This window comes from Balaenoptera physalus (assembly GCF_965194825.1).
Source record: "Balaenoptera physalus genome assembly, chromosome: 7".
NCBI lineage: Eukaryota > Metazoa > Chordata > Mammalia > Artiodactyla > Balaenopteridae > Balaenoptera > Balaenoptera physalus.
The window spans coordinates 100919972-100946651 of NC_138886.1; the positions used below are offsets into that span (position 1 = coordinate 100919972).

At 39.6% G+C, this 26680-nt stretch overlaps 1 protein-coding gene across 2 annotated transcripts in view; it reads left to right on the top strand.

Moving 5' to 3' along the window:
• LOC309665140 (serine palmitoyltransferase 1-like) overlaps positions 1 to 26680 on the top strand; it is a 93367-nt gene that overhangs the window by 985 nt on the left and 65702 nt on the right. Inside the window, exons 2-7 of one of the 2 annotated variants that reach the window (XM_082471376.1) lie at positions 1912 to 2019; positions 4996 to 5090; positions 12234 to 12327; positions 12915 to 12987; positions 21459 to 21591; positions 21721 to 22261. In XM_082471376.1, coding sequence (XP_082327502.1) covers positions 1912 to 2019; positions 4996 to 5090; positions 12234 to 12327; positions 12915 to 12987; positions 21459 to 21591; positions 21721 to 21730 — 513 coding nt within the window. In that variant the 3' untranslated portion in view covers positions 21731 to 22261. Of the gene's footprint in view, positions 1 to 1911; positions 2020 to 4995; positions 5091 to 12233; positions 12328 to 12914; positions 12988 to 21458; positions 21592 to 21720; positions 22262 to 26680 lie in introns of those variants that run through there. The other variant, XM_082471375.1, reaches the window with a different exon arrangement.

A 26680-nucleotide genomic window follows, 5' to 3' on the forward strand; every position in this document is an offset into this window, starting at 1 on the left:
GGGGCTGAATTTTTCATTTAATTTAATTTAGATGTGTATTTAAATAGTTGAATGATGCTAGTGACTACAGTATTGGACAGCAGAGATCTAGATGCTAGGAATAGTGCAATGAGGGAACAGGTAGAAGTCCCTGTGCTTACAGAGCTTACATTCACTTAAAGTGAATCTGTTTCCTTTTGATAATTTTCTTAAAACTTAATATAGCGTTTACTGGTAAGGGTGATGATGCAAGATGTATTATTGCAAAACCCATCAGGACTTTTTGAAAAAAAACAGTTAAGAGAGCAAATAGAGCTTAGGTGATGTCCAGCCTTAGGTAGATTATAGTGACTAAGAAGAACCACTAAAATCTAAGATTTCTTTTTTAGAAATGAATAATTTCTACTATATGTTGTTGCTGCCTTTTTGAAGACTGCCCTTTGACTATGTAACTTCTCATACCCTGGTATTGACCATGAGTGGGACTTGAGAGAAGGTCTCCTTTATGTAACATTTCCTAGGGAAGAAAAGAAGCCACATTTGTGATTTTTATTAATTCAGTAGACATTTCAACTTTTCTTAGGATTTCTTTGTGGAGTGGAATGTTTAGTGACTTGGACTTATGTTTGTCAACTATAATCCAATTACTGATAAAACCAAAAGGATTTTTTTAGTCGAGTCCTCATTCTTAAATGAATTATAGTCAGGAGGGATCAGCAAATTTTAAAAATAGTCTTAGATTTCTGGTTTTGCTTCTAATTTCTGTGCACGGTGTATGCAGAATTTGAGGAGTCTTGCTGTGTACCCATACATATGTAACATGTATGGAGTTTTAAAGTTATTTGTCCAATGACCTGAAAGTTTATTTATGAAATAGTCAGCAGTTTCCCTGGTCCCCCCTTCTGAACTTTTTTAACTATTGTGAATCATCATTGCTTTTTTTTTGTCTAATGTTTGAAAATAATTTGTATTTACGTTTCTAAATACCTCTTTTTTTTTTAACATCTTTATTGGAGTAAAATTGCTTTACAATGGTGTGTTAGTTTCTGCTTTATAACAAAGTGAATCAGCTGTACATGTACATATATCTTCCCTCTTGCATAAATACCTCTTTTAAATGACTTTTCAATGACAACCTATTGGAATGTAGCACCCGATAACTGACTTATGGAGGTTTAGTTGATATCTGGAATCTTTTATATGCACTTACTGTATCTAGTTGTGTAAGACATAGAAGTCAGCCTGGCTTTTATCCTGGAAATGTTCAGTTGAAAAGAAGACCTGATGTGGATAATTTCATTAAGGTACCTTTGTGGATGTTGACACGGAAAACACTACATACTTTTGGGGAACTGTGGTAGAAAAGAGACCTGCTATTTCTTTAAGCACTTATAAAGTCTTTTTTTCTCTGCCACGTTCCAAGGAGAATTTAAAGAGGCCTATTGGGGATACAGGAAATATAGTAAGTTGTGCAAAAGTCTTTTGAGAATTATGGAAACTGGTGTCCAAATAATTCTCAATTTATCCATGGTATGTGGGGGTTGTAGAAGGCTTGTGAAGCTGTGAAATGTTTGTTACAGTCATTTCCCACCAGTAAAAATATAAATTACCTGAAGGATCTGATAGTTGATATTGTTTGACTATTGGAATTCTGTGTCAGATTTAATTTTAAAAATTAATTTTATTCCTAAAGATGTTTTTATTCCTAACGCTGCAGTTTTAGAGATTTTTCATGTAGGAGAAATTGCCTTCTGTTAGAAATGGGAAAAGGAATGAGTAGAAATGAAGTGGGCTTTGAAAGTAAATTTTAAGAAGTAATAAATAGGTTAAAGGTCATGGGAGCAGTATATGCAAGTGAATTAAATTTTATGTGCAGGTTTTGGAAATGTTTATTTCACTTCTTGTTTGCTTCTGTTTTTGACTGACTCCTAGGCTCCTGCTTATCATCTTATTTTGGAAGGAATTTTAATACTCTGGATAATCAGACTTCTTTTCTCTAAAACTTACAAGTTACAAGAACGATCTGATCTTACAGTCAAGGTAAGAAGTTAAATCTCTATTTTATTATTTGGTGTATGATTATAGTTGCTACATCTTTCGAAAAAGGACTTGTGGTGGCTCAACTATCAATGTTAAAATATTTTCTGGAATGTAAGGAAATCAGGGTAAGCAAAATACGGGGAAGCCAGGGATAAAGTGAATACACAAAGCAGTACCATGTTACAGGCCTTTATACTTTGCTAGGAGTAAACAGCAGCCTGGGAACGTACTAGATGCTGGACGGGAAGCATGGATGCATGCTGCATTTCAAATGTCCGTATACAAGAAAGATTACATGAGTTGCTCGGGAAAAGCACCACTATTCCTGAAGCCTGAATGAAAGTTTTCCCTGTGGTCTTTATAAAGGAAATTCAGAGTTAGAAAGAATCCTCCCCATCCCACTGCTCTCCACCTTCCCACCCCAAATCAAATTTTGATGTGTTCTGTATGGTAAGGGACCCAGCTCCAGCCCAAGCTAGGCAAACCTTAGGAAGCAGAAGTGTCGAGAGGACTTGCAGTCCTGCCCACTTCGAGTCTGTTAGTATGAGGGACCAAGGGGTTTGTGGAATCCCCTACCTTCTCACGCACGTAGAAACACTTAATAACTGTGCCCCAGGTGTGAGAGGAAGAGCAGTTTTGACTGCAGTGTGGTTTCTGTAGCTTGGATTGTTTCCTTATCCAGCCTCTGTAGCAGTGTGCCAGAATACTACTTAGGGATACAGAGACGGTGAGAGATGTTTTCCCACAAAAATGCCTGAAACTTTGGTTCACAAGGCAGCATTGAGTGCGGCACAATGATGGAGCACTGCTCTCTTCTGGAGCATTCACAGAAGGAAGTGCAAGTGGAATGGAATTACAGCAATGTGGCGATTGTTTCCCTGGTTTCACTGGCTGCCCCTGCTGTCCTGATCATTAATATTTGTCATGAGATGGTCAGGCAGTATCCCCCCTAGGGGATATGGGATATGCAGCAAATGGTTCTTAGGGCAAATAAGTTTTGGAAACCTGGGTAAAGAGACTAAAGAGGTGTCTCATTGCATGATTTCTTGTAACCTTTAATATGACAGTGGATATTTGAACTGCTGTTTGGAGAACTGCCCTAAACTTGACCATAGATCCCCACCCCTGCCTTTTTTTTATGAATACCTTGTGAGATTAGTGTGCCATAGAACACACTTTTGATAGTATTGCAGTAAGATTGGGCTATCTGGGCCAGAAATCCTGTCTCTACTTTTTTCCCTTAGTATTTAGGAACTCCATGTGAATGATTATGAGGCCATGGAATAGATTTCTAGCCCAACTTTTTAAGGGGTTGATCATTCCTAATATTCTTAGTTTAAGTTTAAACAAGTCAATCCACACAAATATGCATTTTAAAAGAAGGATACTGAAACATAATTTTAGGCTAACCCTCTAAAAGCAGAATTTACCTAGAGCAAGATTCAGTAATCACTGACATCTTACCCTAAAAGCTGTGGAAGAAAAAAAAACTACATGAGTGTTTCTAAAGCTTAACTTATGGCAACAAAGAAGAAATGCCCTTCTCAGTTTTATAGGTCTGCAGAGTCTCTTTTTTTATGATTAATTAATTAATTAATTTTATTTTTGGCTGTGTTGGGTCTTTGTTGCTGCGCGTGGGCTTGCTCTAGTTGCAGCGAGCGGGGCTACTCTTCGTTGAGGTGCGCAGGCTTCTCATTATGGTGGCTTCCGTTGTTGCGGAGCACGGGCTGTAGGTGTGCGGGCTTCAGTAGTTGTGGCAGGCAGGCTCAGTAGCTGTGGCTCACGCGCTATAGGGTACAGCCTCAGTAGTTGTGGTGCACGGGCTTAGTTGCTCTGCAGCATGTGGAATCTTCCCGGACCAGGGCTTGAACCCATAGCCCCTGCATTGGCAAGCGGATTCTTAACCACGGCACCACCAAGGAAGTCCCCTGCAGAGACTCTTGAATACCAGGCAGTCTTGAGTTGATTCTCAGATCTGTCTCTGTGGTAGCAAGTGGACAGTATGCATGATACATACGTCAGGCTTGTTCAGGCTGCTGTTCTGTGCAGTCATTGGCAGAAAGAGATGAGGAATTTACTGGCTGATTTACTCAGCCAGCATTTTTGAGTGCCTGAGCATCAGGTGAATATGCTCCTAGCCATGCCCTAGAATTGCCTATTAGGAGAAAAGTGCACGGAAGCATTTAACAGGAGTGTGAAAACAGAAGTATTGAGAGTGGGCCTATGTAAGGCAAGAATTGCTGTGGCTGTCATGTTCATCAGGTGCCTCATCTCATCCTGTACATCCAGACTACATTTTCAAAATTACATTGTTTTCTAGTTCAAGAAAGGATAAGAAACTCAAAATAGTCAAAATACTTGGAATGCATGAAATAACAGGTAAAAAGAATAAAGTGGTTTTTTTATGAGAAATTTCCAAACAACTAAATCCTACTACAATAATTATTATAAGAGAGTCTTTTGGTATATTTCAGTTACTTCTGAATCCTTGCCAATGGCTTGTAGAAACAGTGCTTTGTAGTCTAGTTGATCCCTTCCTGTGACAGTCATGCCTGTAAGAACTTAAGGCATGGCTGTCTGTCATATCTTGCAGTAGAGGCTGAGCTCCCTTACCTGCAGTCATGCCTCTCACCTTTGTGTTATAGACTTTTTGTTTTATCATCAGTAGCAGTTATACTTCCTACTTCCCACAGTGAAAAATCCTGAACATAGAAATACAGTTTTTAAGAAATTTCCAGTCAGCCACAAAGCTTCATGGAAAAAGAGCCTTTAGCCTGAGATAAGGAAAGAGGTGAGGGGTTAAGTGCACAAAACTCAATAGTGATTCTGTGTCATTTCCAGGCACAGCAGCTGGACGTCTGTGTCTAGCAGTGTGTTCATTATGATGGTTCCATTACAACGAACAGCTTAGATACCGCTAGAGTTGCTGTCCAGTAATTAGCACTGCACTGTATTTTAACTGCTTTTCTCCTGTAGGAAAAGGAAGAATTGATTGAAGAGTGGCAACCAGAACCTCTTGTTCCTCCTGTCTCAAAAGACCATCCTGCTCTCAACTACAACATCGTTTCAGGGTAAATTGTTTTTGCTAGTCAAGGGCTTATATTTGGTTTCCTGTAGGTAAACTCAACAAAGTATACAGTGGTTTATATAGTATTCCTTTTTTAACTGAAATAAGATTTTTAGAAATTTCTGGAGATCAGAAACTGCTTTTTAATAGTCTCCAATTTGGGTTTCTGAGTTTGTCCCTTTTTAAAAATATATATATATATATTTTAAAGTAATACACACATGTAATATTTCAAATGGGAAGACAGTTAAAATGAAAAACAGCATTCCTACTTTTTCCCACCTGGATTGTTTCTGATTTTAGATCTGTTGGAGGTTACCTTCATAACTAGATATTAGCAGTATGCTTACACTACTGTTTCTTGATTGATTAATGATAGGCAGTGCCTGTTGACTTTCACAATATGAATTATGAAACTTCAGCTCACTTATGCTACCTACCTCCTGGCTTCCAGTGTTTTATTTATTTTTATTTTTATTTCTTAAATTGAAGTATACAGAAAATATCAGGCACATATGTATCTACCACCCAGAAGTAATAGGTATTAACATTTTGCTCTCTTTACTTTAAATCTATTTTTTAAAAGAAATAAAACATTAGAAATGCAGTTGACCCTTGAACAGTATGGGGGTTAGGGGCCCTGACCCTCTGGGCAGTCAAAAACCTGCATATAAATTAGAGTCAGCCCTCCAGATACCCAGTTCCTCCAGATATGTGGTTCTACATCCATGGATTCAACCAACTGTGGATCATGTAGTACAGTAGTATCTACTGTTGAAAAAAATCTGTGTATAAGTGGACCTGCACAGTTCAAACCCATGTTGTTCAGGGGTCAAGTGTATCACTAAAGAAATCCCTTCCCATCTATCACTTACTCTTGCCTCCCAGGCAAGATAACCACCATCTTGAAGTTGGTAGATGTTTTTCCTTTGCTTATATTTATACTTTTGCCACAGCATGCCTGTTGCCATGAAAGTGTTTAGTATTCTATTTAAAAATATGTTGTAGGATATTTTCCTGAGTATGTCCTTCTACTTCTGGTCTGATCTGAGAGAGGCTTGTATTCTTCACTTTCGTGAATTTCTTTGGTCTCATGAAAGTTTTACTTGTCCTGAAATCAGACTTACCAATCATTAATGTTATGGTTATAAAATCCTTCCTACCACAAAGGTCTAATTTGCCTGTTTTCCGTATGACAGTTAGTTGTCCCAACATTATTAGTTGAATAGTCCATTTTTTACCTACTGATTGGAAATTTCCCTTCTTTCATATGTCAAGTTCCCTTATAAAGGATCTGTTTCTGGCTTTATTTCTATTCTTTTGGTATATTTATCTCTCCCTGTGCCAGAACCTCGCTTATACCACAGCTTAATAATAGGCCTTGACTAGAGTGAGTCCTTCACCTCCTTGTTCTTCACAATTGTCTAGGCTATCCTTGACTCTTCACTATGAGTTTAGGTTTAGCTGCTCAGATTTGACCAGAAAATGGGTTTGGGTTTGTGACTAGTAATGCATTGAATTTATGGATTAATTTGGAGAGAATTGGTATATTGCTAATACTGAATCTCTTCACCACGTACCTTGTGTGTCACTTGTATACTTAGGTCTTTTATGTCTCTGAGAGAAGTTACATAACGTTCTTCATAAAGATTTTGCTTAACTTTTTTTTCCCTACTTTTTATTTGGAAATAATAGTAGATTCACATGCAGTTGTAAGAAATAATACAGAGAGATTTCATATACCCTTCATCAGTTTCCCCCAGTGGTAACATCTTGCTTAACTATAGTACAGTATCACAACCAGGAAATTAACATTGCATATCTTTTAATAGCTTCGTCTCTGGGTTCCAGAGAGTTTTCACTTCTGTCATGAGGCATCATTTTCTTCTTGTTTCTGTGTTATTGCATTTGCTAGGATACCTAGCATGCAGTGTTGAATAGGAGTGGTAACAAGGGCCTCTGTATCCTGTTCCGGATGGCTGTTAAGGGATAACCTGTATGGTGTTATAGGCCTTCCTTTCTCTTCCTAGTTTGCTAAGGGAACTTTTTGTTAGTTTTAAAGTCAGTGTTAAATTTTATTAAATTTTTTTTTTAATCTATTGAGATGGTTGTGAGTTTTCTCCTCTAATTCATTGCTATATTAAATTGTACTGATCGATTTTTTTTACATTAATTAAGCATATACATAAATTTTTACGAGAAAAATTGCAAGCAACCATGCCACTCATCCTCACCCCAGATTTCAGCTCTGTAGACTTGCAGAAAGATGGGAGATTTACTCTCCGGAAAGGCTAAATATAAATTGGAAGTCCTAAGAATGTGTGAGGAGGCGGGTGCCATTCTAAAAACAGAAAGCAAGTATATAATGAATAATGGGATGCTAATCCCGTTTCCTCCAACGCAGCTTTCAGAAAGTTGGAAACCAGATTTATAGCCTCATATACACCTCACTGGAGGATTCCTCTCTGGTGAAACTCAAAGTCAAGAGAATAAAAACAGAAAATTTTGAGTTTGGGGTCTCCACAGATGAATAAACAAGTCTGTGTCTCATTATCATAGAGTGAAGCCCACCATTTACAAAGAAGCCAAGCCCATTTACACAGTGCTTGCAATTAGCATTTCAGTGTCTTACTCTTAAAAATGTGTGGACAACCTTAAATTATGGTCCATTGATTCTCAACAGAATGCTGAGACAATCCAGTAGGGAAAGAATACTCTTTTTAACAGATTGTGATGGGACAAGGGGATATACACATGTAAAAGAATGATGATGGACCCTGACCTCACACCATGTGTAAAAATTAGCTCAAATTAATCATGGGCTTAAATTTAAGAGCAAAAACTATAAGTTCTTAGTTTAGAAGAAAGAAAACAAAAGAGTAAATCTTCATAATCTTGGATTGGCCAGAGATTTTTAGATATGACACAAAAGCACAAGCAGCAAAAGAAAAAATAGACAAACTGGACTTCATTAAAATTAAAAACATTTGTGCTTCAAAGTCCACTACTAGAGAAATGATACAAAACCCCACAAAATGGAAGAAAATATTTTCAAGTCATATATTTGTTAAGGGGCTAGTATCCAAAATATTAAATATATAAAAAGAACTCTTACAACTCAGTGATAAACCCTATTTAAGCATGACTATTTGGTTAATTTTTATTAATTGTTGGATTTTTTTTTTTTTTTTTTGCTAATATTTGGTATTTTTAGCATCAGTATTGAAAAATGAGTTTAGTCTTTTTCTTTTCCCTTACTGTGCTGGCCCAGCTTTGGTATCAGAGGTATATTAGTCTTATAGTTTTCCTGGCAACACTATTTGTGTTTGTTCTGTTGAGCATAGATTTTTAATCATGAATTTAATGTCTTCAGTGAGTTTTTAAAGCTGTTCATATTTCCTTTTTGAGTAAGTTTTTGTTACTGCCATTTAGTAATTGTTCATTTCTTCTTTTGTTTTCAAATGCATTGGCATGAAGTAGTTCATAGAAGTAGTTCATGAAGTAGTTCATAGTAGCTCCTTTCATATTACTTCTTCTGCCCTGGGTACTGGAGTGTTTGAGATTTTGTGTGCAGTCTCTGTTTCCCACAGCACTATGGCTCTCCCTAGAGGAAGCTCCACTGACCTTCAAAACCAAATGTTTGGGACTTCCCTGGTGGTCTAGTACGAATCCACCTTACAGTGCAGGGGACCCGGGTTCAATCTCTGGTCAGGGAACTAAGATCCCACATGCAGTGTTGCAACTAAGCCCATGCACCACAACTACACCGAGCCCTCGCGCCTCAACTAGAGAGCCCACGTGCTGCCAACTACAGAGCCCATGCACTCTGGAACCCCTGCGCCACAACTACAGAGCCCACACACCCCAGAGCCTGCGCGCCACAACTAGAGAAGCGAAAACCTGCACACCACAACTAGAGAGAAGCCCACGTGCCACAACGAAAAATCCCGCATGCCTCAATGAAGATCCCGCATGCCTCAACTAAGACCCGGTGCAGCCAAAAATAAATAAAATAAGTAAATAAATAATAAATTTTTTAAAAAAACGCAAATGTTGTGGGGGTTCATCTTCCTGGTGCAGGACATCCAGGCTGGGGAACCTCTTGTCGGGCTCAGACCCCTCACTCCTTGGGAAGGGCTTCTGCAATTGTAATTATTCTCCCATTTGTGGATCACCTACCTGCAGTTATCGGTCTTGACTATACCATGTCTGCACCTCGCCTACCCATCTCATTGTGATTCCTTCTTTATATCTTTAGTTGTGGAAGATCTTGTCTGCTAGTCTTCAGGTCATTCTCATTGATAGCTGCTCTGTAAATAGTTGTAATTTTGGTGTGCCCATGGGAGGAGGTGAGCTCAGGGTCTTCCTAGTCTGCCATCTTGGCCACTCCCAATGCAGTAAATTATTATTTATTTATTTATTTTTGGCTGCGTTGGGCCTTCGTTGGTGCACGCGGGCTTTCTCTAGTTGTGGCAAGCAGGGACTACTCTTTGTTGTGGTCCACAAGCTTCTTGCTGTGGTGGCTTCTCTTGTTGAGGGCTCTAGGTGCACAGGCTTCAGTAGTTGCAGCATGTGGGCTCAGTAGTTGCAGCACACGGGCCCTAGAGCGTGCAGCTTCAGTAGTTGCGGTGCGTGGGCTCAGTAGTTGTGGCTCGAAGGCTCTAGAGCGCAGGCTCAGTAGTTGTGGAGCACGGGCTTAGTTGTTCTGTGGCATGTGGGATCTTCCCCGACCAGGGATCAAACCTGTGTCCTCTGCATTGTCAGGTGCATTCTTAACCACTACACCACCAGGGAAGTCCCAATAAATTATTTTTTAATTAAGGTGTGTACATTGTTTTTTAGACATAATGCTGCTGTACACTTAATAGACTACAGTGTGGAGTAAACATAACTTTTACATGCACTGGGAAACCAAAAAATTCATGTGGTTCTCTTGATTGCTATACTTGCTTCATTGCAGTGGTCTGGAACCGACCCCGCAGTATCTCTGAGGTGTTCCTGTATACACAGTTTTCTTGAGTTCTGGATTCTTTCATTCGTCCAGTTGTCTGTTCTCCCTCAAGTGCCAAACCTGTTGTTAATGGGGGTCTGTAGTATTTGTTTCTTTCTGGTAAAGCACCATTGTCCTATTTCTAAGTTCACTTATGTAATTACTGACTCTCACTAATAGTGTGGTTGTGGGTTTTGGCTGGGAAGGGTTTTATTTTCCCTCCTTTGACTCTTCTGAAGCCTTGTTGTGGAGATGTCTTTCTGTATCGGTTTTATTTGCTTCTGTGAGGAACTTTGAAGTGTCTTCAGCTCCAGTATTCCTGTGTTAAGTGCCCTGTCTGGCTTACTGCTGCAAGCCTGCATGGGGCACAGGTGTTAGCCTTCCACTTCTCATGGAAACTGTTTTCCTTTCCTGCCCCATGTGCTAGGCAGAAACAAGATGTCTGCATCCCTACGTCATGCTGGCAGCTTATCGACTCTGGTCAGGGGCTTTGGGTGTACTTATTCCTGATAGTTTGATTTCTCTGTGTGTCACAGTTTTTGTAGAATGGCCTCAACTTTCACAGCAGCAACCGTTAGTACAGACTTGTCTACGTGGATATTTTGTTTTTTCATCTTTTTGTGGGTGCCAACACCTCCACATCAGGGAGGACTTATGAAACTAAAGAAGTCCTGGGAAGTGGGAAACTAAATAACAGTGGATTATTTGAAAGAGAAGAAGCTCTTGAAGCAATAGGAAAAAAGAAGAAAATATGTAATGAACACCTCTTATAATGACAAGTTGAGAGATGAAGAAATTGAGGCTTATGCAGGCCAGGTAACATCCCTGAGTTTCTGAAGTGGTCAGTAGCCATAATACTGACGGGATCTGCCTGACTCCACAACCATGTTCTTTTCACCGAGTCTTGTATGAGTTCATCTGCTTTTGTGAATTTACTTCAAGTAGTCATTCTTTTCCTTCCCTGGTTTCCCAGCATCTTTCGCTATTTTTCTCATAGAAAACCAGTTCTGTTAAAACATACCAGTGAGAGTGGTGTTTCCCCGTCTTTTCTGACCACAGTGCATTTTACAGAGCAGCCCAGTGCACAGAGCAATGCATGTGTAGAACAGTTCCGTGCCACCGTCCTTTCCCTGGCCCTGTTGGTGCATTTCCATTCCGTTCTATTCTTATGGCTTAGTTTAGGTGAAATAGGCTGGCTGTGACTAAGTAAATTGATCTCACAACCCTTTAATAGCTCACGTCCCATAGTTTGGCCAGTGTTTTTGAAGCATGACTTAAAGCTAGAGTATTTGTCAGCAGAGGACATAATAGGTTGTCTCCTCAAGAGCCCATCTCTTGTCTCAGCTGAACTCAATCCATGCTTCTCCTATGCAACTGGCCACTCTATTTTCCCCCCTTTTTGGATGAGGGGGATTCCTTTTAAATGGTATTCCAGCATTAACTTTAGAAATTGGGAACAGCGCTTACTTATTCTTTTGGTGGCTTCCTGTAGGTAACATGTAATTTTTTTTTTAATATTTATTTATTTTTATTTATTTATTTTGGCTACGCCGGGTCTTAGTTGCTGCATGCGGACTTCTTAGTTGCTGCATGCAGACTTCTTAGTTGCAGCGTGCATGCGTGATCTAGTTCCCCACCAGGGATCAAACCCAGGCCCCCTGCATTGCGAACGCAGAGTCTTACCCACTGGACCACCGGGGAAGTCCTAGTAACATGTATTTTTAAACCACTTAACTGTAAGATTGTTGCTTGCTCTGCCTCTTCATACCTTTGATCTTGATCTTTTTATGTTTCCTCCCTGTTTGTCTCATTCCAGGTACTTTATTTAGCAACTTCTTTCTTAAGTGAGTTTTAAAACTAAAGCAACGGTGTGCCATTAATCTATTCATCTTGGAATTCTAGCTCACTTTTTTTTATTTAAGTAGTACAGGGTGACCTATTAAGAGTAGAATTAATGACCGAGTATCTGATTTTTAATATACTATTGTCTAATTTTACTTTTTAAGAATAAAAAGAGAGATAGGAGGCTAGAATGCAAACAGAGTAGAATGGCAACACTTGTGTGTCCTGTCGCCTTCCCTCTTCTGGACAGCTGATAATGTGTGCCCTGTAACAAGAATGACTGCTGAAGTATACCACTCTTGTCTCTTTCCCCAGCCCTCCAAGCCATAACATTGTGGTGAATGGAAAAGAATGCATAAACTTTGCCTCATTCAATTTTCTTGGATTGTTGGATAACCCTAGGCTCAAGGTAAGTAGCACATATGCTGAAGTGGACAGATAACATGACTGACATAAGCATCTGGACATAAAATAAGAGACAAATGCAGAATATCAGAAAGGGCTGTGTAAGTACTTACTCTTTACTCTTTAGTGACAGAGCTGTAACCTAGTTTTCAACAAAGGGAGGCAAGGGTGTCCTAATGTGGCTTAGTGTTGGGTGACAACCAGAGAACTATATGAACCAGACCCAGGTAATAGTTGGAGATGTATCTAGGAAATTGCTTCATCTCCTGTTGGGATTGTGGGCCAGTAAACATTTTTTGAGGAAAGACCTATGCCCACAAATGCCAGAAAGTGCGAATGCATTGAGTTAACCAGGTTTTAATGATCAAGCTAATATAACTTTTCCATGTTTTAAGTCGTATACCTAAGTCTTCCTATCCCTCTTTTCTTTATATCCTGTTAGAATTGTCTTAGTACTAAGAAAGGGAAAGCCAGGGTACTGGGGAGCTATGTGGGTTAAAGAATAGGAAATGTCATTTTTAAACTGTTAAAGATATATTATTACAGTCTAATTTTTTTTTTTTTTTTTTTTTTTTTTTTACTTTCACAAAGGCAGCAGCTTTGGCATCTCTAAAGAAGTATGGTGTGGGAACTTGTGGACCTAGAGGATTTTATGGCACATTTGGTATGTTTTCTGTCATATTTTTCAGACTACTGCTCTCAAGAATTAAGATTCAGTTTGATTTCAGAACTCCTTGGAAAAGGTATCCTTAATGAGTTGTGGTAATAAGCTGGTGAACTTTCTAGATTTTGTGTTTGAGATCATTGGTAGGAGATGCACTGGTCTGGGGCTGACTGTCCCTGTGGAGAAGAGCCATAGGTACCTAAGGCACACTGTCTCAGTAGGGCAAAGCCCGAGCTCTTGTTGCATTTGCCCCAGGAGACAGTGGTGTGAGGAAACTGTTTCTGCCGGGCATGACAGTTGTAAGGGGAGGCGTCCGGCTGTGAGTGGCTCTGCTCTTGGTAGTCGGGCAGGAACCCAGATTTTCCCTGTCTCGTTGCTTTAGGCCTGAGGGCACCATCTTTGTCTGTGTGGCCGAAGCCAGGTGATGAGTATGGGGGAGCAGGCGTGCAGGGCATTGGTACCTGTTCAGGTGGGCGGGTGGGGTTGCTCATCATTCTGCCCATATTCTGTTGGTGAGAACATAACCCAGGTCACGTCTCCCAGCAGAGGGACTGGAAAGTTGCTCTAGCTGGGTGGCCACCACGTGCCGGGAGGAAAGTGAGAACGGATTTGGGGGATGGGGCAGGTCATACACTGTGTAGCCCTTTTCTTTCTGGAATGAGGACAAAGGATCATTGATTTCCTTGTGTGTGAATGACCTGGAGATGGGCTAACTACATATTAGCATGAGAGTTGTGATTTCAAACACTATGAACTCCCTAAATCAGAGTCATCAAAGAAGACCCTGGAATTTTATGGTGGTTTTTTATTAAATGTATATTGTTCTTTGCTTCTGAAAATTTCAAAAATGTTGTTAAATAATTTTCCAAATGAGTGTATTACTGGAAATAACATTCTGGTTTACAAAATGTCAGAGGGTAGGGACAATGGGGCCAGGGAAGTCTCTTTTGTCTTCTCTACTCATTTTCATTTCTGGGTCTTTGTTTTTTTCACTTTAACAGTTAAGATGTTTTTATTTAAGGGAGCACCTTTCTTTATCCCTTAGCTAATTTAGTGGTTAAATCATTTTTATTGGAAACAGATGATGGGAGTTGGTGTCCAAGAATCCTACAGCTGAAAAGGATCTTTAAAATCTTGTATTCCAGCATCCCAGCTATTCAGAAGAATAGAAAGCTCAGAGAGGTTAAGTGACTTCCTCATGGTCACATAGCTAATTAATTTCAGCCCTAAAACTAGAAAATAAGTATTCTGATTTGCAATATTACTGGCAAGATCAAAGACTTAAAAGAGCTCAGATCAGAGGCTCCCTCTTTCCTCTAGCCTAGTGCAAACATGATTTGTTTGCCTGCTTTTTATTGGTAGGGTATTATTTCCTTCATAAGAATTAGAAAACTAGAAAAGGCATTTTTTTTACAGGGTTGTTTGTTGTAATCTGATCAACAAGGCTTTCTTTCCATGATCTGCTTGCGGGGTAAAGAAATTTTTTCTTAAAAGCCTCTCTTTCTAGTAGATTTTATTTGCATGTGTGGCCTTGGCTCTTGCTCGGGAGTTAAATCTGAGAAGACCGATAAGAGATTTATTGCTGAATTTAGTGGAAAAAAAGTTTCAAATCTTCAAGACCAGTTTTCCCAGAGCTATGGAAATATGTTGTTTTAATTGCCCAGTCAATTTTTCATTTGGATCACCTGAAATATGTGTAATAGGATGCTGTGTGCCTCTAAACTTGGGGGGGTCGTTAAATTAATGATTTAAAATTTTTTTAATTTAAATATAGTTGACATACAATATTATGTTAGTTTCAGGTATACTATATAGTGATTTGACATGCATACATTATGAAATGATCACCATGGTAAGTCTAGTAACTGTCTGTCCCCAAAGTTATTACAATATTTTTGGCCATATTCCTTATGCTGTATGTTACATCACCATTGCTTATTTATTTTATAACTGGAGCTTTGTACCTCTTAATTCCCTACACCTAATTTTCCCCACCCCTGATCCCCTTTCCCTCTGGCAACCACCCCTTTGTTCTGTGTATCTATGAGTCTGTTTTCATTTTGTTTTATTTTGTTTGTTTTGTTTTTTAGATTCCACATATTAGTGAGATCATATGCTATTTGTCTTTCTCTGTCCAACTTATTTCACTTTTCATAAAACCCTCTTGATCCATCCTAAATTAATTTTCTTGATGGAATAATTCAATCCATGATATAAACCTCAAAGATTTAAAGAGATAGTGAAGTCTTCTCCCCACGGCCATTCCGCCCCCAAAAAAGCCAGCTGCTATCAGTAGTTTCTTGTTCATTCTTCCAGGCTTTTTTCAGTGTGTGCAAACCACTTCCATACATTTTCCCCTCCGTTTTACAAAAATGGTAGCATACCACATACATGTGGTGTGCTGTTCAAGTGCGTTTTAAATTTAAATTGGATTTCATCTTTCAAGTGTCTGAATGGGCCACCAGAGTCAATATAATGAACACGTAATTGTGTATTAGCTACTCTGAACTACATTATTGGTCACTGTGTCATCCTTATCCTAATGTAGTTGAAGGTTCAAACAGACTGTGGTATCTGGACAAAGGCTGAAGGTTAATTGGCAGTGTGATGGTTTTGTAATAAGACACCAAACCTACAGCTTGGAATAATGTGTATTGTTTTTTGAGTACATTGTCCTTCCTGTAAACTTGTTTTGTTCCTTTTCAGCAGTTGCCCATGCTTGCTTATCATCTTTTTTCCTTTCTTTATGTGTATATCGTATGTATTTTTACTTGGTTTTCCAACAGGGTATTTTCTGTGTTTTTCCTTATTCTGGAACTAATCATTTAAATTACTGTAGTTGTGTTAAATTACCTTGAAATTTCAGTGTTAGATAAGTTCAAGAAGCTACTTGAGGTCAGCTAAGGCTATATTTTAAATCTCTAAAATACCCTTGGGACTTCCCTGGTGGCGCAGTGGTTAAGAATCTGCCTGCCAATGCAGGGGACACAGGTTCGAGCCCTGGTCCAGGAAGATCCCACATGCCACGGAGCAACTAAGCCTGTGTGCCATGACTACTGAAGCCCGTGCACCACAACTACTGAAGCCCGCATGCCTAGAGCCTGTGCTCTGCAACAAAGAGTAGCCCCCACTTGCCACAACTAGAGAAAGCCTGCGCACAGCAATGAAGACCCAACGCAGCCAAAAATGAATAAATAAATTTATTTTAAAAATAAAAAAAATAAAATACCCTCTATAATTAAATTATTCTGAATATTTAGGGTACATTTGCCCTTTGTACTGAGCATTAAAGCAGAAGTGTACTTCCCTTTCCTCTCATTTTAGTAGCTTACATGTGAGGCTAGGGTCTCTTTCCCAGGCCCACCAAAAGGTTGCTTTTGATTTTGGCTTTTTCTTTTCCTGGAAGTACTAATATCACTCAGGCATCTGTTTTCAGTGATGAAAATGCTCCCTCTTTTAGCTCTTTTCTCAACTTTTCAGATAGTGAATGAAAATCACTTATTGGAAAAGTAAATTTCCTTATTAAAACATTTTCTGTTTATTATTTCATAGTAACATATTAGATGATACTAGATGATTAACACAGAAAAAGAAAATTGACAGTTGAATTAAAATTCTTCTAGTTTCTTAGGCTAAATGTTCTCCTGCCTCCTGAAGGCCCAGCAGGTTCTTAAAATAGTCTTGTGAGGACTGTGTGGATCCGAAGTTTTCCACCTTCTCATCTTATTGTTTTAATGTGTAGTTTAGAATCAGTCAAGTGATTTTATCAGGTTGTGGAGCCTTCCTTTCCTCTAAGGCTAATGGGGCCCCTATGCACTTTGATAGTTTCTCTTGTTGAACCTCTCTGATTGTTTTGTTTGTAATGCATTCAGATCTCATTTACATGTGGTTTATCCCTGTGCCTGGGATCTGCTTTGCATACATGTTGCCTACTTGACTCTTTGGTCTTAAACTAAATCAAAAGACAATTAGTGGCAGAGTTTCATGGTGAGAGATAGTGGCATGTAATTGTGTTCTAGAGCCAATAGTAAACAATTGTTCATTTGTTTATTTTAAAAAATATTTTCTGTCTGTTGTAGGACCATGACTGCATGTTTTAGTTGAAAGGGCATTTGGTCATAAAATTCCTAGATCTGCCACTTCTTCCTACCAGTCATGGAATTGTAGTTTTCGCAGTGTAGGCAGGGAATGATCTTAGTTGCACAACTTAGAACATTTTGGTAAGAATCACATTAGATACCGTATGTGAAAACATTTTGGAAAACATTCAGCACTGTTTTTAAAGTTCTAATGAGTACATAGGTGATATTTGTACTTTTAAGAAAATTGTCCAAGTCTCAAGGGATTTAAAAAAAGTATGTAACACAAAAATATGGAGATTTTAAGAGAAAATATAGTTGGTTGTTTTTAAACTGTTCTAAAGTTGGGTATTTCATAGTCTTTCCTCTGAAAAACAATCAAGAAGGCCATAATACCTCCTTTTATTCTGATAAGTAGGAACTTGAACAAGTGGCTTTAATATAAGATAGTCCTTAAATATCCAGGATTTGGATAACTTAATTAGCAGATAGCGTACCTTTTTTCCTTCTAAAAGATTACTTTTTTTTCTTCTACAAATATTGAGTTAATTGAACAAACACCAGCATGTTGCTTTTTCGATGCCAGACATTGTTGTGAGTGTTTTATAAGCATTTTCTTGCGGTTCTCCTAACAATCCTTTGAGGCAGGTAGAAGTGTTAACCATTTGACAGGGGAAGGACCTGAGAGGCACAGAGCAGTTTTGGGCCTGTCCATGGTTCACACCTGGCAATGAGGGAGCCCAGGTCTGAACCCCCTGTGATGACTGCCATGGCCAGGCCTTGTGTTTGGTGTGGGGCATCCTGCCCTGGCCTTGCCTCCCATCTGTTACGTTCTGGTGAGGGAGCAGGTGCCAGAAAGGGCAGCAAGTGCTGAGAAGACACAGGCTTTCTGGTCACCTTCCTCCGTGGCCTCTTGCCTACCATATTGGTTCCTAACAGTGAGTGAGAGAATGACGCATGCAAATCTGTGGCACTAATTGTTGAAATGGATCATACACACAGAAGATAGGCATCCAAAGTTAAAGAACATGCCCTGGTAGTTTTTCTGTTTGCTGCCTCCCCCGCCCTTGGGTTAAGAGTTTCTTCCTTGCAGAGTAGCTATCAGACTTCAAAAGAAGTTATGCAACTGTCCGTGTTTACCTGTCACAAAACCTGCTTTGCAAGGCTGACATCAGCTAAAACCCAGTGTCTTTAGATAGGAGGAGGAAAGGCCCATCTTTTTTAAACTTTTGGGACTAGGCAAGAACCAGTAAGTCATTGATTTATTGTAGAGGGATTCTTCTTACCACTTTATGGCAATGACATAAAAATGGCTATGAGTATGTATAATGAGAATACTAACATAATTTTTATCAACTGGGTAGCTAACTCTAAAGCCCTAAAACAAAGCCAAGATTGTTTTACTGTTTTATTGCTAATCAATGAAGAGAGTCATTTAGAGCTACAGAATGATTTAAAATCCTTTTTTGTAGTTGGCAAAAACAGTTTGTCTGTATCCATAGCATGTTTTTTCTTTTTAAAATGGAGATACTGAATGAGAGCAATTCACTGTGGCTTGGGTTGTCCATCTGCTAGCTAAATTGTTGAGATTTGGGATAGATAATTCCCAGTTCAGAGGCAGCATTGTAATTTGAAGGAGGCCTCCTATGGGGGACCTGCCCTCCTGTCTCATCAGAAGTGAGAGGCAGCAGAGTGGTGGGGACCTATCTGTGGGCAGGGTGCTCAGAGAGCACTAACAAAGAGGAAAGGAAGACATGCCTGAGACACGCCCGTGCTCAGCTGCATGGACGTAGCTGGTTCTCTGGTGCTTTGCTGCTTTCCTCGTTCTTGCCAGACTTTGCCTGCAACACTTCCCTGGCAGCATATCTCGTGGAAGGGCGGGCAGTCAGGAGCAGGATCAAGTCTTCAGACTTGGTGGTGTTGATGTCACAGATTTGATGCTTGAAGAGCTAAGCACTCTTTTGGTGCCATTTTGATCAACCGGGATGCATTCTTCTACACGTTACTGTGAAACCTCATATTTATTTAGTGTTGCTCTAATGAAAGTGTCACTTCTATAAAAATGACTACCTGATTGGTAATGGAAATCAAATGGTATTTCATGTGTTTTTTATGTAATAAGCTATGTTGGTATACATTTTAACTTATAAATGGGAAGAAGCATGCCTAGTTGTTTATCATTACTTGATGGGATAAATTGGAATGGGATAAATAGTTCATTTTCACAATTCTGTATCATCCTTTAAGAAGTCTACAAATGAAGTGGTCTTCAATTTATTTTATTATTTGGATATTGCTGCTAAATTTTCTAATTCCTCACTATACCTCTCTTGCCATCAAATTGAGATTTAGTTCGGACCCTCTGTGTCTTCTCATCTCTCACTCAATAGCTGGCGCCCACCCCAGCAGCCTTTGGTTCACAATCGAGGGACCTCTGTGCCTTTAGTCAGAAGTCACTCTGAATGTGTTGTAGTTCTGAGTGTAGAAGGGACCCAGGTGCTTCAGACCAGGGGAGTGAAGGCACAGCTTAGCCTTGTATCTGCCCTCTGGGCTCCGAGTTCTCCATTGACAGCTGCCAGATGCTTCTCTTAGCTGTCTCACTTTGTCAAGTGGCAGAAACCCTATATTTCTCTTTGATCCAGTGCTTATCAGAGTATTTTTATGTGATACTCACTAAATGTTTGATTAACAATTGAATGAGATTGTCGGACAGCCCTCATTTAATTACTTATTAAAATTTAGTCCTTTGTGAAGTTGTATCTTTTATAATTCTTAATTTTGTCTTTTACTAGTTAAAAAGCATCACAGTAAGATTAACTTGCCTCTGATAAATCAGTGAGTGGGTTTACAGATTTTAGACACTTTATTCAAATGTTCTAAAAAGTTGTTTATTCCTGTTGCTGAGCTGACCTTACTCACTTGTTCCTCCCCGGAAGTTGGTGGAAATCTCACACTTAACGGCTAACCAGGTCTCTGTTGGAAATATTTAGTCCACTCAGTGTCCAGCCTTGTATCCAGCTGGGTTAAGTTGTTTCTTTTGTATATCTCAGTCCTGCAGGTCTTTTCCCTCTCCCCCTTCTCACTAGGAATGTCTCTGGTAGGGAGGGGCATACTTGGAGGGAAGGCTGATGCTGAAGGGGTCTCCTGGAGCGAGGCTCCCAGCCACAGGTCCTCGACATCTGAGCTGGAGGGCTCTGCCGGGCCATCAGCCCTCTCCACCGCCCCTCACTGGGGAACGTCTGGGTCCCCCTGCCACTGCCTACACTTCTGAGTTCCCCTCAGTGGACATGCCACGGCTCTGAAAGTCTGCCTTTACTCCTCAGAGTTCCTCGTTTCTCCCGTGAAGCTCCAAGGCTGGAGGGGCCTGGCTGCATCCTTCCTGTATCAACTTCTGAGTTCTCTTTGCGCAGAGCATGTGGTAAAACTCTGATCTTGTTCTCCAGACTTGGGTCCTGCTGTAGTTAAAAGAGCTAAAGAAAGTTTTAAAAAATTTTCTCTGCCTCATTTTAAGACACTTGGAAGTTTTCCAGTTCACAGCCAGCTGGTACACTATTTATTTTAGACATCGCTGGTCCCTCCATCCCAGGGTGTGAAGCCTCATGGCTTAGCCTGGAAAGGTGAAAGGCTATATGGAACGATGATGTAAGAGAGAAAAAAAAATACCAGTTTAATAATTACAGTTTATCCCTATAATTACATCAACATTCTTCTTCAGCTGCTTCCATAAAAGGACCATATTTCTCTTTGTACTATACATTTGAATTCACCAGTACACTTAAAAAGAAATTTAGACAGAAACTCAGTACTGCAGAGTGATGGCAGGTGCCACAACTAAGTGCTGACACAAACTGTTAGAGGAGTGACCACCACAACTGAAAAAGTTCCTATCTCTTGATGCAGAGTATGTGGGGTTCTTTTTAACGTAACTACTTTTCTTTTTTCTTTCTTTTCCTTTTAAAAGCTGGTTGACAGTTGTCTTAATGCCTGGTTTGGTCACTTCTACTAAAATGCAAAACGGCGTTAATAAGTTAATGTCGTACATTGGTAAAGTCTTGGCATTGTTGGTTGAGGGAAGTTAAAGCAGGCAAGGTCACTGGACCTTGAATTCTTATTGCTAGAGTGATATAAAAGCAAAACCTAGAGTCAGAGCTGTCCCAGTCACATATTTATAGACAAATGAGTAGCTGATTCAGCTCACAGAGTATAGAAACAGTTTTGGCCCAGAATTATCTTAGTAGATATTGTATGACTTGTAACTTAAGAACAATTACATTTTGACCACAAGGTGACAGTATTAATAACTAAACTGCTTATGTTATTTTATTAATTCTTTAGTCAAAGAAAAAGAATTATGAGGCAGTTTAACCATTTAACTTTTTACTCTTGAACTAGATGTGCACTTGGATTTGGAAGACCGCCTGGCAAAATTTATGAAGACAGAAGAAGCCATTATATACTCATATGGATTTGCCACCATAGCCAGTGCTATTCCTGCTTACTCTAAGAGAGGGGACATTGTGTTTGTGTAAGTAATCTTTACTGACATTTCTTATCAGAATTCCTTTGGAAATAATATTGGCCCTCCTAGAGAATTCCTTTGTTAGAGGTCATCTGCCTAAAATAATATTGATTTTTTTTTTTTTCATTTTTAAAGAAATATATAGTCACCCAGCCAAGTAGTTCTGCAGAATTAGTGAGACCTCCACTGGAAGGATGCCTTAAGGTGTCGGTACTTTGTTATCTGCCATTATGATTTTATTTATTGATGTTGGGAAGGCCAAACTTATGTAGGACGGGACCAGCCCTCTGTTTTCCCTGTGCAGCTCTGTGACAGTGTGGTGTCCTTGTGAGTCCATGGTCGTAGCCCACATAGCCACTCATACTACCTGATAAAGTCACCCCACTTCTCAGCACCCTCGCTGCAACTCTTGGTCTCTGCTGATCTTGCTTCATGGCTTGTTAAGAATATAGAAGTCATGAGTTGCAGACTTCCTTAACTTCCCAGGAACAAATTACACACTTGCATACATGTGCACTAGATGTATGGTGTTGCTTTTTACTGTGGAGGGGAAGAGCAGAGAGGAGTAGAGTGAGGGCTGGCATAGCCCAGGCACCTGGTTATACCCGTCAGGAGCACCTGCCACTAGCCCGAGCCTCTGTTATCTTTTGAGTGGACTATTAAATGACTCTCTTAATTTAGGTTTCAGAGTGACTTTTGTTTCCTCTTTTCCTTTTTGACACCATAGCCAGACACTCCATTTAAGAGCTTCCATTGTTCCTAAAATAAATATCCAAGTTCTTATTACGATCTTGTACATTCTAGACTACTGTTTTAGGCCCGTTTTCTGCCATTTCCCCTTAGGTGGTCATGCTGTGTAGCCTTACCAGCCTTATATGCTAGTTTCCCCTCAAGGCCTTTGCACGTGCTAAGACCCTAAGTCCCTACGCCTAGAACACTGTTCCTCCTCTCATCTCCTACTTAATTCCTGCTCATCCTGCACACATACCACCTCTGCAGGAAAGCCTTCCCCAAGCTCTCAGACCAGGTCAAGACCCCTTGCTGCATGTGGAGAAAATTTTACAGCCAGAGGAGTTTGGTATCCTTGTGAATCCATGACCATGCAGGCATTTACGTGCCTGTCAAAATCACTGTTTCTCAAGCCTCGCTTAACTTACATATGCAGGTGTGTGCGTGTGTGCTCATGTGCGCCCGCACCGTCTGCTCTTGGCTCAGCTTGCCTCACGCTCACTGTACTCTTTTACACCACTTTCAACAGTTCATACCAGCCCGTTGCCTAGGATAGCATGTGCCATTTAGTGGTGCTCAATAAATACCTTCAGTAAGAGAATGAATGGAGGCTGGAGCTCAAAAGAGGGGTCCAAGTGACTGGACTTCAGAGCCCAGCTCACCTCAGTCCCTGTACCATCCTGTTGCTTCTCACTCACTGTCGGAGCACCTGTAGTGCAACAAGCTCAAGCACACGCTGCAGGGCTGGCTCTTCCTGGGGGTTTTCAGCGCGCTTGTGTCCCATTCTTCCCCACAGCCCTGTGACAGTTACCTGGGAGCACTCCAGCACATGGCCTGGGCCTGAGTAGAATTGTTTCCCAATGTGACCATGAAAATGAATGTTTCTATTAATTTCTTGCACATAGTTTAAAAAATCAATAATAATAAAGACTCATCACAAATTTGAGAGCCAGTGATTTAAACAGTGATTCTAGGTTTTTAATAAAGCATAGATGCAGACAACTACAATACAGTGTCAGCCAATATCGCTTTATACAAGCCCCCACCATAAATTCCTTTTTGAGTTTAAAGTCCAGAAGAAGTTTACAGTTACAGTTGAACTTGTATGCTTCCTTTGTCAGATAATAAATACTATATTGTCCTTTTGGTTTTCACTGCTAGGAAACCTAGTCTAAACTCACTTTCAAATCTTACGCCTGGTGTCTTAGAACTTCAGTTTCTAATGAGTCACTAGACAACTTAATTATTCCCTTATACATGATTTTAAATATTCCACCTGAAATTCATTTGAAAGTAGGAACACTAGAGGTAGAAATGGTGTTTAGTAAATTATTTGATAAATTGTTTTTGATAATTTCATTAGGCATAGACAATATGTTCGATGTTTTATTTTCTTTCTTTTGTAGTAAACAGTGATAATGCTTTGCCAGTAGGTCTCAGAACAATGGTTGTTTATATACGTAAGTCTTTCCTTGTCGCTCTGTCTTTATATTACTTTGTGTACCCTTTTCTAATGAAATGTTTTATATTGAGATAATTGTGGATTCACATACACTTGTAAGAAATAATACAGAGATTTTATGTGCCCTTTACCCAGTCTTCCCCAATGGTCACCTCTTGCAAAACTGTAATACAGTTTGAAAAGTGGGATGTTGACATTGATAAAGTCAAGATAATCCCTCTTGTTGCCACACCCATATCCCTTCTACCCTACCCACTCTTTAGCCCCTGGCAACTACTAATAGTAGAAACAATTTTGAGTTAGGTAAGATAAAATTTCTCTTATGGTGGGTGATTTTAAAGACTCAGTGAGCTAGTCAACAGGTACTTATTGAGCTCCAACTTTGCAGGAATGTTAGGGAGTATGGACACTTCTTTGGATATTTCCAATCTTTATTTTTTGTCCGTGCCACGTGATTGGCAGTATCTTAGTTCCCCGACTAGAGATCGAACCCTTGCCCCCTGCAGTTGAAGTGTGCAGTCTTAACCACTGGCCTGCCAAGGATGTCTGGATATTTTCAAGTTGGAAAAAATAAAACCTCACAAAAACACCAGAAAGGATAATCCTTAAAAGAACAAAACAGGTACAGAGTTTCATAGGTGCCTAGTCTCTCTCATTCTGTGACTGTGCGTTTTGGTAAAATATAAGAGTTTGCCCACTTTCACACAGAACAAAAGAGAAAATGCCAGAATTTTCTTGTGAGTACCAAAGCTCATGGCCAAGGCAGGAGAGACACTGATTAGGGAAATGAGACTTGAAAATGAGAAAAAGAAGAATCACAGGTGACAGATGTACCAAGAGAAAAATAGAATGGCTTAAACTTAGGACAAATGATCAGGAAAAATGGAGAGAAATAAGACATCTGCAAAGACCAAAAATAAAACCAAGTTCATAATGAGCAAATCAAGGGAGGAGGAAATGTCGTAACACACAAAGACAGTCATTCACTGTCCTCAAAGTACCATTTCTGAACCATTAGAGAAGAAATTAAAGTATTCATGTGGCTATAAAGCATGAAGCTGTCCTTCTGATGGTTTGGTATTAGTTGTTCCTGGAGAACTGAGACTACCCTTATGGGCCTCTATTGCTCTCCAGGTAGGAAACCTCTCACTACCTGCATACCCTCAGGTCCTTGAAGTGTTGGTGGAAAAAACTTTATGCTTGACATTTGAACATCCAACAAAGAAAATTAATCTTCCCATAAAACTAACAGGAGAGTCAAATTGATTTTAGGATTTTTTCTTTTTTCATTTTTTAAATTGAAGGCTAGTTGATTTACAATGCTATGTTAATTACTGCTCTACAGCAGAGTGATTCAGATATATATATACACACACATTCTTTTTTAAAAACAGTCTTTTCCATTATGGTTTATCATAGGATATTGAATATATTTCCCTGTGCTATACAGTAGGACCTTGTTGTTTATCCATTCTATATATAAAGGCCTACATCTGCTAACCCCAGCCTCCCACTCCATCCCTCCCCCAGCCTCCTCCCCCTTGGCAACCACCAGTCTGGATTTTTCTTAAAAAGAAATCATCCATTGTGTATTTCTAAATAATATGATGTGTTTCTGAATACGAGTAAATCAATCTGAGGAGAAAAGTGAAGGACCTAGAGGATAGTCGTGGAGACCAGGATTAGTTTTAGGCATGCTGAGAAAGTAAGGAACATTTAACTGTCTCTTCCTACTGTGTCCCTCTCTTCTCCTTGGTGAGTGCTATAGACTGAATGTTTGTGTTCCTCCCTCCCCAAATTCATATGTTGAAAGCTAATCCCCAATGTGATGATATTTGGACGTAAGTGCTTTCAGAGATGATTTAATCTTGAGGATGGAGCCCTCATGAATGGGATTACCAGCACACTTTGGCGATACTGTGGGTTTGGTTCCAGACCACTGCAATAAAGAGAATATCACAACAAAGCAAGCCACACAATTTTTTTGCTTTCCCAGTGCATGTAAAAGTTATGTTTACACTATACTGTAGTCTATTAAGTGTGCATTATGTCTAAAAAAATGTACATACCTTAATTTAAAATACTTTATTGCTAAAAAATGGTAACCAGCATCTGAACTTTCAGCCAGTCACAATCTTTTTGCTGGTGGAGGGGTTTGCATGCATGGATGGCTGCTGACTGATCAGGGTGGTGGTTGCTGAAGGTTGGTGTGGCCGTGACAATTTCCTGAAATTAAGACAACAATGAAGTTTGCTACGTCGATTCACTCTTCCTTTCATCAACATTTTCTCTGTGGCATGCAATGCTGTTTGATTGTATTTCACCCACAGTAGGACTTCTTTCAAAATTGGAGTCAGTCCTCTCAAACCTTGCCACTGTTTTATCAACTAAGTTTATGTAATATCCTAAATCCTTTCTTGCCATTTCAACAATCTTTGCAGTGTCTTTACCAGGAGTAGATTCCATCTCAATAAACCACTTTCTTTGCTCATTTAAGCAACAACTCCTCATCTATTAAATTTTTATCAAGGAGTTGCAGCAATTCAGTCACATTTTCAGGCTCCAGTTCTAATTCTGGTTCTCTTGCTACGTCCACCACATCTGCAGTTACTTCTTTCAATGAAGTCTTGAACCCCTCAAATCATCCATGAGGGTTGGAATCAACTTATTCCAAAATCCTGTGTATGTTGATATTTTGGCCTCTTCTTATGGATCATGGATGTCTTTAATGGCATCTGGAATGGTGAATCCTTTCCAGAAGGTTTTCAATTGATTTTACTCAGATCCGTCAGAGGAATCACTGTCTATGGAAGCCATAGCCTTACAAAATGCCTTTCTTAAATAATAAGACTTGAAAGTCAACATTACTCCTTGACCCATGGCTGCAGAATGGATGTTGTGTTA